Genomic DNA, 15,285 nt, shown 5'->3' with positions numbered 1-15,285 from the left:
CTCTTCCTCTCTCTTAATGGCCAGTGGTGCTGCAAGTGGTTCCAGGCTTCCAGCAGACATAACTGGGATAAGGAACATCCATAAGGCATAAAGCTACAGGTACTGTCAGCATTGTTCAGCTGTGTAGAAAGTAAACAAGAACAGAGCGGCTGCAGTGATGCGAATGATGAACTGAGCGTTTTGTTTGATTGGCTCGGATGAGTTCAGCTCTCTGTCAGGAGAGAGAGACCAGAATTGCTTAGCAGAGAACACAAAGGTTCTCAATTTTCCTCACCTCCACTTACAGCTGAACGGCGGCGGCTTTCTCACATCTACATTTGACCCCCGTGACCTGTAACCTCCTCTTAAAGGCCAGCAGAGGGCAGTCAGAAGTCTTCTGCCGGTCCAAATGCTCGCTCACTTAACATTCATGGCTGATTGATTATTTGATTGAAACGTTGCTCCTCCCTACTGCCACTACATATACAGAATTGTCTGATTCATCTACATCATCATCATCACTGGCCTTGCTGTGGCTCTCTCAGGCCAATTATGTGAATATTTTTAATCTCCTTTAAGGTGAAATTAATTGCCAGGAGTATCTCTAGGTGCTGTGCATTCTAGGAAACACTGACCAAGGGCTGAGGCTTAAATGGAACAAAGGGACATCCATAATTAAATCCGGTCCCTGGATGAACCGGCGGTGAGTTATTATTACTATGCAGTAGAGATCTATTCTGTCCAGTGTGTGGTCTGTGAGCAGTTTTATTAAATTGTTGGTGTTGTTCTCAGTAATCTACGGGGTGGGAGGGAGTTGGGTGTGGGCTGCGTTGACAGTCACGCCCCTCCCCTCTCTGCTCAGCAAGATAACAGCTTGAAAAACCCAAAAGTGTTAGAAAACACCCGGGTTTTTGCTTCAGGGACTCTTGCTCCTCTACAATGTCTGATTCAAACGCATCGTAAGTATATTTCTTGAAGTTATTATGAAAAAAGGCCTATTTGTTTCTGGGAAAGGCTTCTGAAAGTGTTGGCGTCGTCGTTCTTTGCAGTTTTTGTCATCCTAAATTGTTGGTGTGAGCGGCTATACAGGAGTTGAGTTGTATGTGCATAAAAATGTCTTGTAGTGATAAGAAGCCGGCGGAGGAAAAGGCCGTTAGTTTGAAAAACAGCAAAAAGAACCAAAAGAAGGAAGAAGCCTGGAGACCAGAGGGACCCAAGGACCCTATCGCAATGGTTAGTGTCTTTCTGTGTATGTTCTGTGACTGCATGTATACTTCCTAACGTACTACTGAGGATCATAAAGCGAATGTTACCGTCGTTGTCCGTGTCTTAGCTGAATATGCTTCCGGAGAAGAAGCAGCAGGAGATCCAGAGAGCACTCCATCTCTTCTACAGGGGCCAGGGTTTGCCCAAGACCCTGCAGCAGGCCCAGACGTACAAGTACCGCTTCTGGGACACACAGCCGGTCCCCAGATTTGGTAATAAGCGGCCTCTCTTCTCCAATATGGAACTTAACTGGTCTACACGTCATTACGCACGTTAGGTATTTCTCAATTCGGTCTTGTGGCCTTATAGGTGACAGGATTCTGACTCACGGCCCAGTAGCAGAGGGGGACGGCGGTGTACGTGAGGAGCCGTACTCTCTGCCCGCAGGCTTCTCCTGGGACTCTCTGGACCTCAGCAGCCCCACGGTGGTAAATCAACACAGACAGACGCAGCCTGTCAGGGTCAAAACATTTACTGCGGTTTCATTTAATGTCACTCCTGAAAGCTCGGTGTTTCGTGTTTGTGTTCCCACTTCGAGTGTTTTGTTGACTTAAAGTACAGATTTGTTTTTCAAGGCCGGGTCGGCTTTGAAAAACCGAATTCCAACCTGAGCGATTTCAATAATTTTCCAATTACGTTTCCAGTCGAGAGAGCTGTGCACTCTGTTAAACGACAACTACATGGAGGAAGATGACAACACTATCAGATTTGACTTCTCTCCCGAGTATCTGCAATGGTAAGATTCAACACGGGGCAATTTCCTCTGTTTCACCCTGTTTCTTTCTTCTAGTAGAATTTGATAGAAGTTGAAGTGAAAATCTTCTATTTACTTCTCTTGGCTTCAGAGAAGCACTGAAGGAATTAAGAGTTGGAGTTTCTTAACACACCATATACCTCCAGCTCTAATTACCGACCTTGCTTTTGCTCGGTTTCTCTCTGTGATCTGCATAAACGTATCTCACACTTCTATCAACATAACATTGACTTCGTAAGCATTGATCCTAGGTGATGGCTCGGTTTCTTGGCCCTGAGGAAGACGAGCTATTGCATTCGTTAAGCCTTGGCTTCTGCTCATTCTCAGCTCTTTTGCTGGTAAATTGTAAGCAGCCGCCGCTACCACGTCTTTCTCTTTCATTCAAGGGCTCTGCAACCTCCGAGCTGGCAGGCGGAGTGGTGCTGTGGTGTGAGGGTAAACAGCAATAAGAAGTTAGTCGGCTTCATCACTGCTGCTGGTGCGAGTGTCCGTGTGTATGACGTGTGAGTAGCACATTAATATATCCAAAAATTGTTCGCTTGTGGCGTCAACTGAGTCGTATTTGAATTCAGCAGAGGGACGACGAAGATATTTCACATTTACTTAGCTGGTAGATTTGCAGTATTCAGGGCAGTTGTGGAAAATCTTTCTAATAATGTCTCACGGAAAAAATCATGAAAAATGTGTCTCCAGGGAGAAGCAGATGGCCCAGGTCAGATCCCTGTGCGTTCATAAGAAGCTTCGCCTCAAGCGGATGAGTCCAGTTCTGATCCGAGAGATCACTAGACGAGTCAACCAGCAGGGGCTCTACCAAGCTGTCTACACAGCTGATGTGGTGCTGCCTACACCAGTATCTTCCTGCAGGTACAAGCCCGCATACACCAGCAACTAAGTTCATTAATACAAAGCAGAAACAGCAAACTTACGGTCTTTATGTCGGTTCCTGTTTAAAAAGGTTTTGTCAGCCATTTAGTTTACACCGTGTGAACACAGTTGTCATCCAAACTGCTCTGACATTCATTTGTGTGCATGCAACCAAAGACAAGTGAAGGTTTGTCCTTTCAGATACTGGCACAGGCCCCTGAAAGCCCGTAAACTGATGGACGTGGACTTCCCAGGCCTGAGACAGAGCATGACTCTGCAGAGGGCTCGCAAATTCAACCACCTGCCTGAGGTTAGTTTCTGCTGCCACCTAGAGGTTTATACTTCTACTACAATGCAGCATGTCAGAGGATCACCTTGACGCACTTGGATAATCGCAGACCTAAGTGTAATGAATATTTTTCGGCACATGTAACCACCAATAGATTCTCTCTCGCAATTGTTTTGTTGAGATATAAACCAGCATGTATTTGACTTTTGCCTTCCTTTCCTCTTATTCCAAGCTAACAAAGACTCCAGGTCTGCGTGCCATGACGGGGCGAGACGTTCCGCAGATACACTCGCTCCTCAAGGCCAACCTCAACAAGTTTCACCTCAGCACCAACTTGTCCCTGCAGGAAGTAGAACACTGGCTGCTACCACGGGAGAATGTGGTTGAAACCTATGTGGTGGAGGTCGGGACTGTCCAGTTTAACTAATACTGTAGTCTTTATACTTTAAGATGTTCCTGTTTCCTTTTGCATGTAAGACAACTCTAAATCTAGATTATGTTGTGCTCTCTTACTGTCGTGCAGGGCGATGATGGCCGGCTGACAGACGTGGTGAGCTTCTACACCGTCTCCTTCAAAGTGCTGAATCATCCGGTCCACACCGACCTGAGAGACGCTCGTCTCTTTCTCTTTGTCTGTACCGCCACACACCCAGCGGACCTCATGGAGGACACCCTGGTCCTGGCCAAATCTGTGAGTGTATCAGAAAGATCTTAATCATTAACTCTCTGCGACAACGTAGTATTGACATAAAATAAAAGCAAAATATGATCAGACACAATCAAATATGTAAAACTGTTATTGTGTGTATGATCGCCACATAAATTCTCTCTCTCTCTCTCTCTCCCTCTCTCTCTCTCTCTCTCTCTCTCTCGCTCTCTCTCCCTCTCTCTCTCTCTCTCTCATTGGCAGAAAGGATTTGACATCTTCACTGCTCTCGATGTGATGGATAACGAGAATTTCCTGGAGAAGCTCAAGTTCAGCATGAGTGACAGGAGCCTTTATTACTACCTGTACAACTGGATGTGCCCTAATATGAGCCCAGACAAGGTACTCAATACTACACCATCACCATATGTCAAGACACCTAAGCCATCCCACACATCGGAGACCAAAGCCCTCCACATCCATTTTCTCTCTGCTGACATATTTGAGCTTTGGCCAAATTGCTATAGATTAGATCTGGGCAAAAATCAAGATCAGATCTTACGCAATTACAATATGGGTCAGAAAAGGCAGAGACATTTGGCATTGCAATATTCTTATTTATTGCTTTGTATAGCAGAAACATTAAATAAGTTTGTGGATTTTGATTTATATGCAGTAAAACATCCATTTCCTTTGAATTTGGTCTTAGATCAAATGTTCGCCAAATCCTGTTCAGCAATGGAAGGATGAGGAATCGTTGCAGACTTCATCTTGATTTACGTTGATGTATGCTTCAAATCCCTCCTTGTTTTACCCCAAAAACCTAGATGCTTGAACATTTCATTACTCCGACATTAGCAGCCGTGACCTTTATAAACGCAGCAGTACTAAGTGCAATTGTGCTGGAGTTTAGCATCCTGGCTGACAGAATCACTCGGGTTATTGATTCATATTGGATATTTGATTGTGTTTGATGGCTGCCAGTCACCAGTCATTCATAACAGGCTGTATGTTTGTTTCACAGGTGGGCTTGATGTTACCTAACTAGGCGTTCCACTGAGGTAAAGGGAATTGGAGAGGATGAAATGATGAGTTGGACAGCTCGCGTCAGCTGCATGCATTTGAGGGTCAATATAAACTGACAGGTTGTAACACATACACACACTTAGATGAAGGAAATACAGACGATGTTCCATTTGTGAACGCATTAATCATTTGGATGTCAGTTATGCATTCAGCATTTCTGGAGGAGGAAAAGATTGTTTCTGACATGATGGAGAATTGAGTAAACACATTCAAGCAGTGCACACCGTGTGTGTGTGTGTGTGTGTGTGTGTGTGTGTGTGTGTGTGTGTGTGTGTGCGTGTGTGTGTGTTTTGGGTATTTCAGCAGGCAGTTCACATAACCTCTGGTGGAATGACACTTAATTTAATTTCAGCGTTACATGGATTTGATTAGAGGACAAGATGATTAATCATTCCCTTTCAAGCATGCACATGCACACACACACACGTACACACACACCCGTCAGACTGATACTTTTTTTGACTGGAAAAATCCAATTTCATATTTCATACAGCAAATGGATTTTCATGTTAAAAAAATATATGAACAAAGACCTTAAATCTCATCTAGACAATATGTGTATTTATGCAAAAACATAATAATGACAAACCCTAATGCCTCACAGGCCGACAGAGTCCCAGGAAGTAATAAATACTTTACAGTAAGATTCTGCACTATCACCTCGCCCATTAAAGAAGGAAGGAAATGATGCAGGATGAGCCATTCGAGAGTTAGCAGCTGATTACTGACTGGACCCAACCTCTCAAGTTTTAGATATAGCTGTAGAACCTTAAGTTGTTCAAAGTCGTTTTGCATTTTAGGGAATGTGTGTGTTAAGGCCTAGTTTGTTCCTATTGTGAAGCTGTATTTGTTGACTGAAGCCCCGATCATTAATCTTTTATCTCTATTCGAAAATGTATATTGTAAAACATTGTGTGTCAAAAGCATGTATGTAAGCATGTTTGTAGGAACGGCATGAAATGTAAACCGCATGTATCTGAACCTAAAATTCTCAGACTGCTGGGATAATAAAATGTGGGTGTTCTTCTTCAATATGAACAGCAGGAGGCACTGCAACCATGTATTTTTTCTACTATTGTGAGATGCCAGATGGCAGACGTAGTATGTATGTAGCCTGCTCCACATTTTAGAATGTGCAAAAAGGTTCTGTTGAAACCAAAAGTCACCAAATGCATAAATTAACAACAGCATAAGCAACGTGTGTGTTTGTTTAAAAGTGCGTGTGTGTACAAGCAGACAGGAAGTTGATGGAGCACGTACACACACATAATGCCTGGCTTTATGATGCATAAATGCTGTCGGAAATATAGGCATCACCATTCCTCAAAACAATCGAAACATCATTGGTTATTTTCAACTAAGTAATTGTTACAAACTGTTACGAGACATAGCATTAAAAGTACACATTTAACTAATAAAAAAAAAATCATTCAACAGTACTCTGGGAAAAAACGGACGCCCCTAGAAACAACAAAGCCATTATAAACGTTATTAGACACGAACATTTGTGTCTAATAACGTTTATAAGTTAAGGGGATCTATAAGGGGAGGAGTGGAGATTTACCAGAAACACGTGAAGGTAGCATTGCCTCTTCGCTGCAGTTTGGACCAATCAGCATCAAGGAAGCATTTTAAGTGTGCAGCGACAGGGTCTGACTGTAACACTCGCTCGCCGCTGCCTGTGCGGGACCTGGCCGGTCAGGAGGAGCCGAGTCTCCGCGTAACGTCCCACGACCTCCACAGAGGATGAGCGTAGACAACCGCAGCGTTTCTTAAGAAGACGAGTGTCGGTTTAGTCACGCTTTCCTGTACGTTAAGTCGAGAAGTCGCTGCAGCCGGGTCGTTCAGCATCCAGTTTTAGCGAGTTAAGGAAGTTTCAAGCTAGGTTCGTCGAGTTGTGTTCGAACCGGCGCCTTGTTTTGTTCATTTATACTAAACCGGTGCATTCAGACGTATGGGGACTCCAGGTAAGTCTCGGTTTATCTCTATACTCACTTTACATCCCGGTAATGTTTGTGTCACTGCAGTCTAACTCACTCCGCTGTCACTCCCACCGCACGGACGAGGTTTCCTGTTTGCAAATTACGGTGTTTTGACAGGTGTTTAACCGACACGCCGAACGTACTGTACGCTACGTGCTTTGCGTTACGTGCCCTAAATGTACAAGAATACCGTGCGTAGATGCGCTTTGGTTTTTTTAAATGTCGCAATATTGTTGCGCCTAGGCTCACACCAGCTGTCACCGCATTGGTCAATTTAATTTCCTTACTTAATCATTAGCTTGGTGGTGTTATATGACTTACACCATGAAAGAAAACGCTGCTTCCTGTATTGTATTGTATTGTATTGTGTAGTAAACCCTTATGACGTTTAAGCCCACAGTAACATACACTTTTGTTAAAGGTGCCCTATGTGTGTACTCCCAGTGAATATGCCTTTGAATTATTCAGTTGGACTGCTGGGGCCTAACACACTGACTTAGGCTCCCGAGTCGATCCAGCTTTGTCCTTTAACCTGCTGTCTTTGGACTTGGCAGGCTGCCCAGGAGTGCTAGTGGTCACCAGAGACTGGCCGAGTGGAGTTTGCCTCCCCTCTTGGTCCAAAGTGAGACCCCGAGCTGCCCTCCCTCCCCTCCGTTGTCCCCTTTGCAAACAAAACCAGAGAGCAGGCGAGCATTTGGGGTTTCGTGTTCTGCGAAAACACCTGTGAAAACAAAAGGGATAAGAAAGTGAGAGGAAGCTAATATCTCCAAGCAAAACACACGCACCGCCACGGTTTCGGGGACAATTGTGTCTCCGTACACAACCCTATTTCCCATCTCTGCTGGGATGAAATATGTGCGTAATTTCACAACAAACCCAGTGATTTGAGCTTGCGCGTGGTTACATCGTGTTGGGATCAGATTGATGTTTGTGTGTTGAAACAGCGTGACAGCCTAGTACAAATACTTGCACACTCCTTGGGTAATGTGTACATAAAGATGGATGAGGCTCGTTTGATCTTGCAGAATCGGGCGACTGTGTTCTATTAAAGTGTTTATTCTTTGTCTTTTGTGGCCGGTGATTCTTCCTATCAGCTGTCATGTTCTGTTGATTCAAACTGAGACTGACTGGCACTTGGGACTCGTCTTGAGACTCTGCAAATATGTGCTGTTTCCATATCGTAAATATCGATTGAAGTTGGTCATACTGCATCTTTACAACACACTATGAACGTGCCATACCTCTTTCTAGTGACTTCGGTTACCAAATATCCCCTAGAAAGTACAACAACCTGCATTATTAATAACTTTAAGAGTACTTGTGACTTTTTTTTCAAAGGGTGGATACAATCGACCTCATTATGTGCTGCTTCCTCTCCGGGGGCGATGGTATTTGAGGTTTGCCAGACTGTAATTTTCCCATCGTGCCGCATCTCTGGCAGCGGCTGTGTCACAACAGGCATTCCCCCGTAACCTTCCCTCCTCCTCCACGCCGGTGTTGAGCCACGCAGTAAAAGAATACAGACGGAATACCTCGATAAGACAACAATCGGCGTCTGTGTGTGTAAAATAGTTTTGAAAAGTAAACACGCTCGGTGGACCAAAGCAAAGTCCCCCTGGTGAGTGCAGAGCGAGCAGCTGGAACGGAACGTGTCCGAGCAGGGAGTGGCTGTGTTCATTTTCCTCTTCCTCCTCCTCTCCCACCCACACGGTTCAGCTGCGTCTTTACCTGCCTTTTCTGCCGCACCGTGTAAAGAACCCCAAACAAAGACACAGGCCTGGCGTTGTCGCCGAGGCAGAAGTGAGCGTTGTTAAGGGTAGTGGTAAGTGTTGTCATTCACCTGAACGCCTCGTGTCAAACAGCGGGCGGTGTTGTGTTGCCTGTGTAGGGATCCTGTTACCGAGCAGCGCTGACAGGGCTCTGCAGGGCGGAGGAGCTCATGCTGGATGAGGGCTTCAGGTGGAGAGACACACATACAGGACATTTGTAATAAGGAATGGTTTCTGCCTGATATATGTTTGTCCTAGATCACCAAGATTACAAATGAACGAGAGCAAGGGTCAGATGTGCAATGTCGGAAGTTTTTAATGAAAGGTTTCAAGTGTATTTGTTTAATGTTGACTTACTCACTCAGCTTTTGTTCTGATTGAGTTGAGTGTCGCAACCTGGCGAGCTGGAGCATGAACTTGTTTGAGCTCTGTGAGATTTAAACAGCCAAATTAGTGGTTTCAATGGAAGGATGTTCCCTTCATTACAAAGTTAAAGCTCGGGATTACTCGGTGGTCGCCCGCATGAGGCCGCTCGCCCGGTCACCTGGTCATCTCATTGTGTTTAATGTAACCAGTCGGTGCTGTTTTGCCAGCATGCTGTGGTGGAGTTTTGTTTTGTGTGTGTCCATTAGCTGAGTTGGAATCTTACAAAATAAAATTGTCAAATGTTGTGGGTAATTGTGGTTTTCAACAATGGTTTTCAAAATTTCTGGACCTGCAGACAGACAGACAGACAGAGAGAGAGAGAGACAGACTGTTAAGTGAGATGCAAAATCTGTCTGCTAAAAACTCAGGCAAATCACAGAGATCCACCCACTAAGCCTCTCCCCTCTGCGCTGCTCCCAGCGTTCCTCAGCGCTCTGCCCTCTGTAGGCTTTGGTGTCGGCTCTGCTGCCAAAACCTCCTGCAGTACAAATATTTGCGTTAAGGAGAAGGGATGTGACAAAGTGAGCAATAGGAATCCCCCCGGGATGATTTGCTGGAGGTTACCCGGGGGCTAATCTCCACCGAGACATATTTATAAACTCCGCTCACAGTCGGAGTGGATGGCGTCCAGCTTTGTCACCAGATCGCTAACTGTATTTGGCCCGGGCGACCGCACAGCCAAAGCTTCGTTTGGGATGACGTCGCCAGTGAGCATAGGCCCAACACTTGCATAACATATGGTTGCACTTCTGACTTTCATTCAAGGCACACAGGCGTAATGGTTTCCATGCGCCGACAGCGGGAGGCCTCTCTCCTACGCCACGCTTCACCTTGTCTTAGCTTTGTGTCACAGCAGAGATCTGTCTGACGCCGTCATCCCAGGGAAATAAAACCCGAAAAACAAACATCAGAGGGCTTAGACTGTGAGTTTACGGGCACCGGTTTGTGCGTTTGTCAATCAGGGGTTTACTGCCTCAGTGTCCATGTGAGTAATAGTTGGCTAGGTTCCAAACAAGCAGGTCTGGACTCGGCAGCACTTTAGTTTGAAGCGGGCGTTGTACAGGTCGTCTGGAATTGATCCCACTTTGACTAAAACGGGCAGAGTGTCCAAATAACATGAAGCCTTGCTGATTCGGCATATTTTCCTGAATTTTATTGCCAGTAAAACGCCTGCAGTGGAGCCAACGCATATTACAGAACGAGTAGTTTACAACACAAAGCTCTGCTCCTCCATCGACCTCCACACACACGTCGGCCCCACAGGAACAAGTGAAAGGTTTTCACTATTAGCAAATCCACCCAACATTCAAATTAACGGAGGCAGTCGACCAAAACAGAAATCTATAATAGAAGTTATTCCGTGCATAGCGACCGTACGGGCTTGACTGTAGTGTGCTGATGTAGAGTTTCCCCATACTGACAGAGACACGCTCCCATTAATGATGTGCAACCCTCATTAAGCAACAGGGCACATTTACTGGTTGTTAGAAATGTCATTGACCTCTAATGAGTAAGCAGTTGTGGGTCCCGATTTCTGCTCTTGTTCCTGTTTGAACAGATAAGTCGACGTCTCTGCTGTTTGTCTGGTTTGAAACGGTTAATACCTCTACTGTAAATACTCGCCCTCTGAGCTATAACCCCTCCCCCCCTCCCCGCACAGGACAGGAGACCCTCACCCCCCCCCCACCCCCCTCCGTCCACCACTCAGTTGCATTCCAGCTGGCCAGATGGTGTTTGCTCCGAACAGTGGACACGAGAGCGAAACACTGAGACCCCATGATGGGGATTCACTGGATGAGTCATTCCACCCCAGTGAGCCCCCCTGCCGCCTCTCGTGTCTCCTCTCTTTCTCTCTCTCTCTCTCTCTCTCTCTCTTGTGTGCAGCCGTGTCTGTATCTTGTAAGGCGCCATTCTGAGGATGAAGTCCAGGCTGATAAGTAGTTGACAAGTGGAGCAATCACATTAGTCGGTTTCTAGGGTGAGGAACGTCTCTGGCCGTGAGAGAAGCACCGACAGGAGACAGCGTTGTGCGTTTCAGCGCCTGGCCCAGAGTCTGTGTACTGTAGAAAATGGGCAGGGGTTGCATGATAACACCCATATAGAAATCAGTGTGTTGTCTTTGGTGACTCGGTGTCATACATTTGGTGAACAATGAGGTGATGTCATCGTTTTCGTGGCGGGGCCACTATGACCTTGTATTCTGTCTTTTTTGTCTTTTTGCAAAGTGTTCCACGCTGTTTTTGACTCGATAAACAAGGATTTGTTTTGGTGCTCTGTGAAATTTGTTTTTCAGAAAGCAGTGAAGGAAGTGTGTGTGAACTCCTCAAGGAAAAGGAGAAATAATCCAAACATCTGCACTGATTTTTCTGCTCCGAATGACCGGGCTTGTTCACTTCTCTTACCCTCGTCTTAGCTTCCACACACACAGCACCGAGGAGGTTCTGTCGGGCCGAGGGAACATGTTCTGTAAATCAGCGTGCATCAAAGGGAGGCGTGACTGTCGGCGCTGCTTTAAATGGAGCTACTACATCAGTCCTATAAAAGGCCCGTGTGCGTGCCTGCGCCCGGCCTACATTAACCCTCGCAGTAGAATCCAAACTTAGCACATTGCAGTGTGTTTTGGCTGTGTGTGTGTGTGTGTGTCTGTGTGTTTACATGTTAGCAGAGGATCTTCCAGTGAGATAAACCCATAAACCCCACCCATCCCACTGTGTGTGTGTGTGTGTGTGTGTGTGTGTGTGTGTGTGTGTGTGTGTGTGTGTGTGTGTGTGGCCTGTTTTTTACGTTGCATGCGGGTGTGTTGTGCTTGTTTGCTTTCCCATACGTCACATTTAATGGGTCCTTTGAATGCGGCACAGAGCCGGCCGGAAGGCTCGGACAAAGAGCTTAAAAACAGAAAAGAAAATGTGACACATTTGCGAGACTTTTGCACGCACGCACCGCACACACACTCCCATGAACATTTGGAATTTATCAAACGCTGCGCCCCCTGACAGAGGCTTCGTGCGTCTGGTGACAATTATAGCCCGGGCTGTAGCCGGTCAGTAGAGTTTTCACAGCACAGGCCCGTCTATCTGGGGGGCTGTTATGTCAACCGCCTCACGGGTGAGCGGCTACAGTCAGCGGGACTGCTGGTAAAAAGGATTTGACAGTGTTTGTGTGAGTGGGTGGATGGGTGAGTGAGAGACAGAGGGAGGGAGGGAGGGAGAAACGGATTTGTCTCTGGCCCTGTTTTTGCCCCTCGTCCTCCTCCTCTTCCTCCGCCCTCAGCACCACCAGACGGGGGCCCCTTGGCACCCTGGAGACACATGCCCCACAAAGTCATCTCATCCACCCCCACAAAAGCCTTTTCTCCCCCCCCCCCCCCCCCCCCCTCTTTTCCTCTGACCTCTGCAGTTCATCCCCCGCCCCCCCCTCCCTGTTTCCACCATCCTCTCCTCAGGCCTCTCCTTTCTTCCTCCCCGTCATTGTTTTGCACGCTTCCCCGGCGCACTCCTCTTCCTCCGCTCTCCCTTCTTTTGTCACTCAACTCAACCCCTCTCGCCTCGTTTTCTTTCGTTTTTTTTTCTCCCAGCTCCAGCTCGGGGGGGGGGGGGGATTGTTGAGTCATGTGAAATAGAGGGGGGCCGCGTTAGAAAACACAGCCCCTCTGTCAGCATCCTCCTTAAGCTCTCCATTACTGCTCAGTGCCGCTACAGTTGCAATTAAAAAAAAACAACCCACTCTGCCTTTAGCTACAGCCAGGGCCCTTAAACTGCCATAAATGCAGAAAGATTGCTTAATAATGAGGAACACATTGGCCAGTCAGTATGTGGCTGATTATGGTATAGTGTGTATGCTGACACACCCCGGTCTCACCCCCCCTCTGGGCTGTGTGTAGATGGAATAGGGTCGGTGGGATAGATTGGGTGTGAGATACGTGGAAATATGGAGCTATTGGATTTGTTTGATTGATGACCCGTAATGTATTTGCTCTGGTCGTTTGGTCACGTGACCCCAGCCGCAGCCCCGCTCGCAAACAGGCAACATATACTGTATGTACACACCCTCAGGGAGCAGAGGCGAGCCGCGTGTTTTCCCAGTAACTGCTGGGGACGTGCCAGTCTGTGCCCTGTACCCTTCTATTATGCCCTGTTTGTTTTATTACGGGACACAGCTGCAGAGGTACAAAGATTTTGAGAGACTTGTGGGTAAACGTAATGCAACTGGAGTGTATTTGGATGTTTTATGACTTTATGGTCCCTGAAATCCCTCTGAGCTGGAACCACTAAAGAAGTTTTGAAGCAATGGCGTGGCAGTCTTGCTCTACAGTCGACGCACTGGCACCTGGTTCTCTTAGCGGAGTGATATTTCCATTCTCCACCCTTCTTCCCCCCCGAGGAAGAATGTGCGTCGGAGCTGGCTCCATCTTTAACGGCCGTCTCTCTCTCTTCATACGGTGAAGGGAAAGTTGATGTCTTAAAGGCTCTCCGGGGCTCAGCGTACATTCATTTGGATGCCTCGCCTGCAAAATGTCCCAAAATCCAATCTGTTTCAGATGTTGGAGCACCTGATGAAAGGTCGTGGCGCTGTGCGAGGTTTTCAAAGTAAAACATTGGCCCTTCTTGTGTAAGCTTGGCCCTTTTTGCACAGGTTCCCTGCACCTTGGTGTCATTGCATCAAGGTTTTGTTCGGAGCTTCTGGCTACAAGGTTGATCCGAAAGGAAATGCCACTGTCTCGATAAATGGAAGTCTGAGCGTTGATGGCTTTAGGCCCAGACTGTTTGTACGGTTCATATCCTTCTACCTTCCCATGCAGATCCAGTGTTTACGAGTGGGGTGGAGCCTGCATTCCTGCTCCATACTCTTGCACGGACACGTGAATTCTGAAAGAATCCGCAAACCGAGGAGCTTCAGGTCAGTCTCATCCTCCAGGGCTGATTCCTGACCGGCCCCCTGGTCTTGGAGTGAATCCTCTAGTCAGTGTGCATGTGGTCTCTATGAAGCTGCACTACAGGTATGCTTTCCCATGAGGCGCCTTGTTACTTCACACATGCAGATAGGGCCAACAGTGGGCTGTGAGTAATGAGGATAAGGGCTGATTGGTTGAATCCCAGAGCCTGGAACATACCCCTGCCTTTTAAATCAAGTAAATCGAGTTCAGCTTAAACTCTGCTCATCATTCATTCTTACATCAGTAACTTGATTATCTGTCTCCAGGGCATAGTTCTGTCAAGCTCTCGTTGTGCTCTGTGTGGACTTTCTGCCGGGTGCAGGGAGGAATGTTGATAGCACTGAGATGTTTTTGGTGTAGTACAGACTCATGTGAAGGGTATTTGGAGAGCTGAGAGGTTATATTTGGGTGGTTTACCGCTTCCTTTGGTGGTATATCCCTTCTGTTAGAAGGTTTCAGACTGATATTGAATATGTAAGGGGAAGGGGGAGGGAAGTGTGGTTGTTGATTCCACTCAGCGTTATCTCCCTGCCCTTCATTGTCCCCTCTCTCTAGAGAGACGTGGACCTGTGCCCAGTGTGTGAGTAATGTTTTCTGATTAATTGAGCTTTTATGAAGGAGGATACGGGGGGTGCTCAGGAAGCGTGACACTTGGCCTTCGCTGAGACAGATCTTCCTCTCATAGCTCGCAACGGCTCCGCGGCAACAGAAGGTCAGCGAGCGCCCCAGCCGTCGGAGTAGCAGCAGTCTGTGTACACCCCCCCCCCCCACCCGAGGAGGAGAACTGGTAACAGATAAACCTGAGGTTGTGCGGTCAAAAGCCACCTTTGTTTCTTTGTACATTCGATCCTATCTAGAACCTCTCAATGTGTTCTGCCTCACACATTTTCTTTTTTACTTAAACGGACCATTATGGGTAAAGTTCACCTACCAAAACAAACATCTTGGGGTGAGTTCACCAGTTGCTGATAGCGGTGATGACTTCTAATGTATGACTCACCACTGTGTTCTAGTCCCCCTGTTGCTTAACACAACAGAGGAGGCGTCCAAACAAAGCAAGCTTAATGTTTTGGATCAGCGTGGTCAAGCTTTAGTGTAGCGCTGTGCAGTCCTTTTATAGGTAGTGACTGAGGTAAGTTATGTTAAGGGAGAGGAAGACTTCCAACCTCGGGAATCCTTTGCCTTCTTAAGGAGATTTGCATGCATGCTTCCCCATGCACATTTGGTTTGAATCTAAATAACTGTGAGTTTAGGTGAAAGAGAGCCACAACTCTGAACCTTCATCAGCTTC

The 15,285-nt window shown here is 46.8% G+C and overlaps 2 protein-coding genes across 3 annotated transcripts in view; both read left to right on the top strand.

The window, feature by feature from the left end:
- The first annotated feature begins 798 nt into the window (after positions 1 to 798).
- LOC143001713 (glycylpeptide N-tetradecanoyltransferase 2-like) lies at positions 799 to 6,216 on the top strand. Its single transcript, XM_076151466.1, has 12 exons — positions 799 to 938; positions 1,104 to 1,212; positions 1,313 to 1,457; positions 1,555 to 1,673; positions 1,890 to 1,981; positions 2,386 to 2,502; positions 2,693 to 2,863; positions 3,065 to 3,173; positions 3,385 to 3,555; positions 3,676 to 3,843; positions 4,063 to 4,200; positions 4,823 to 6,216. The coding sequence occupies exons 1-12, from the start codon at positions 919 to 921 to the stop codon at positions 4,844 to 4,846; spliced, it is 1,383 nt and encodes a 460-aa protein (XP_076007581.1). The 5' UTR covers positions 799 to 918; the 3' UTR covers positions 4,847 to 6,216.
- A 318-nt stretch (positions 6,217 to 6,534) lies between these two features.
- Positions 6,535 to 15,285, top strand: part of svild (supervillin d) — a 32,731-nt gene continuing 23,980 nt past the window's right edge. For both annotated transcript variants that reach the window (XM_076151694.1, XM_076151693.1), the window contains exon 1: positions 6,535 to 6,851. The gene's annotated coding sequence lies outside the window, so the exon portion shown is untranslated. The remainder of the gene's footprint in view (positions 6,852 to 15,285) is intronic.

The sequence above is a fragment of the Genypterus blacodes genome, unplaced genomic scaffold (genome assembly GCF_046128005.1).
Source record: "Genypterus blacodes isolate CSIRO-AG114 ecotype Tasmania unplaced genomic scaffold, CSIRO-AGI_Gbla_v1 ptg000055l_1, whole genome shotgun sequence".
NCBI lineage: Eukaryota > Metazoa > Chordata > Actinopteri > Ophidiiformes > Ophidiidae > Genypterus > Genypterus blacodes.
Note: the sequence above shows the minus strand (reverse complement) of the source record. Positions and strands in the feature narration are given on the sequence as shown.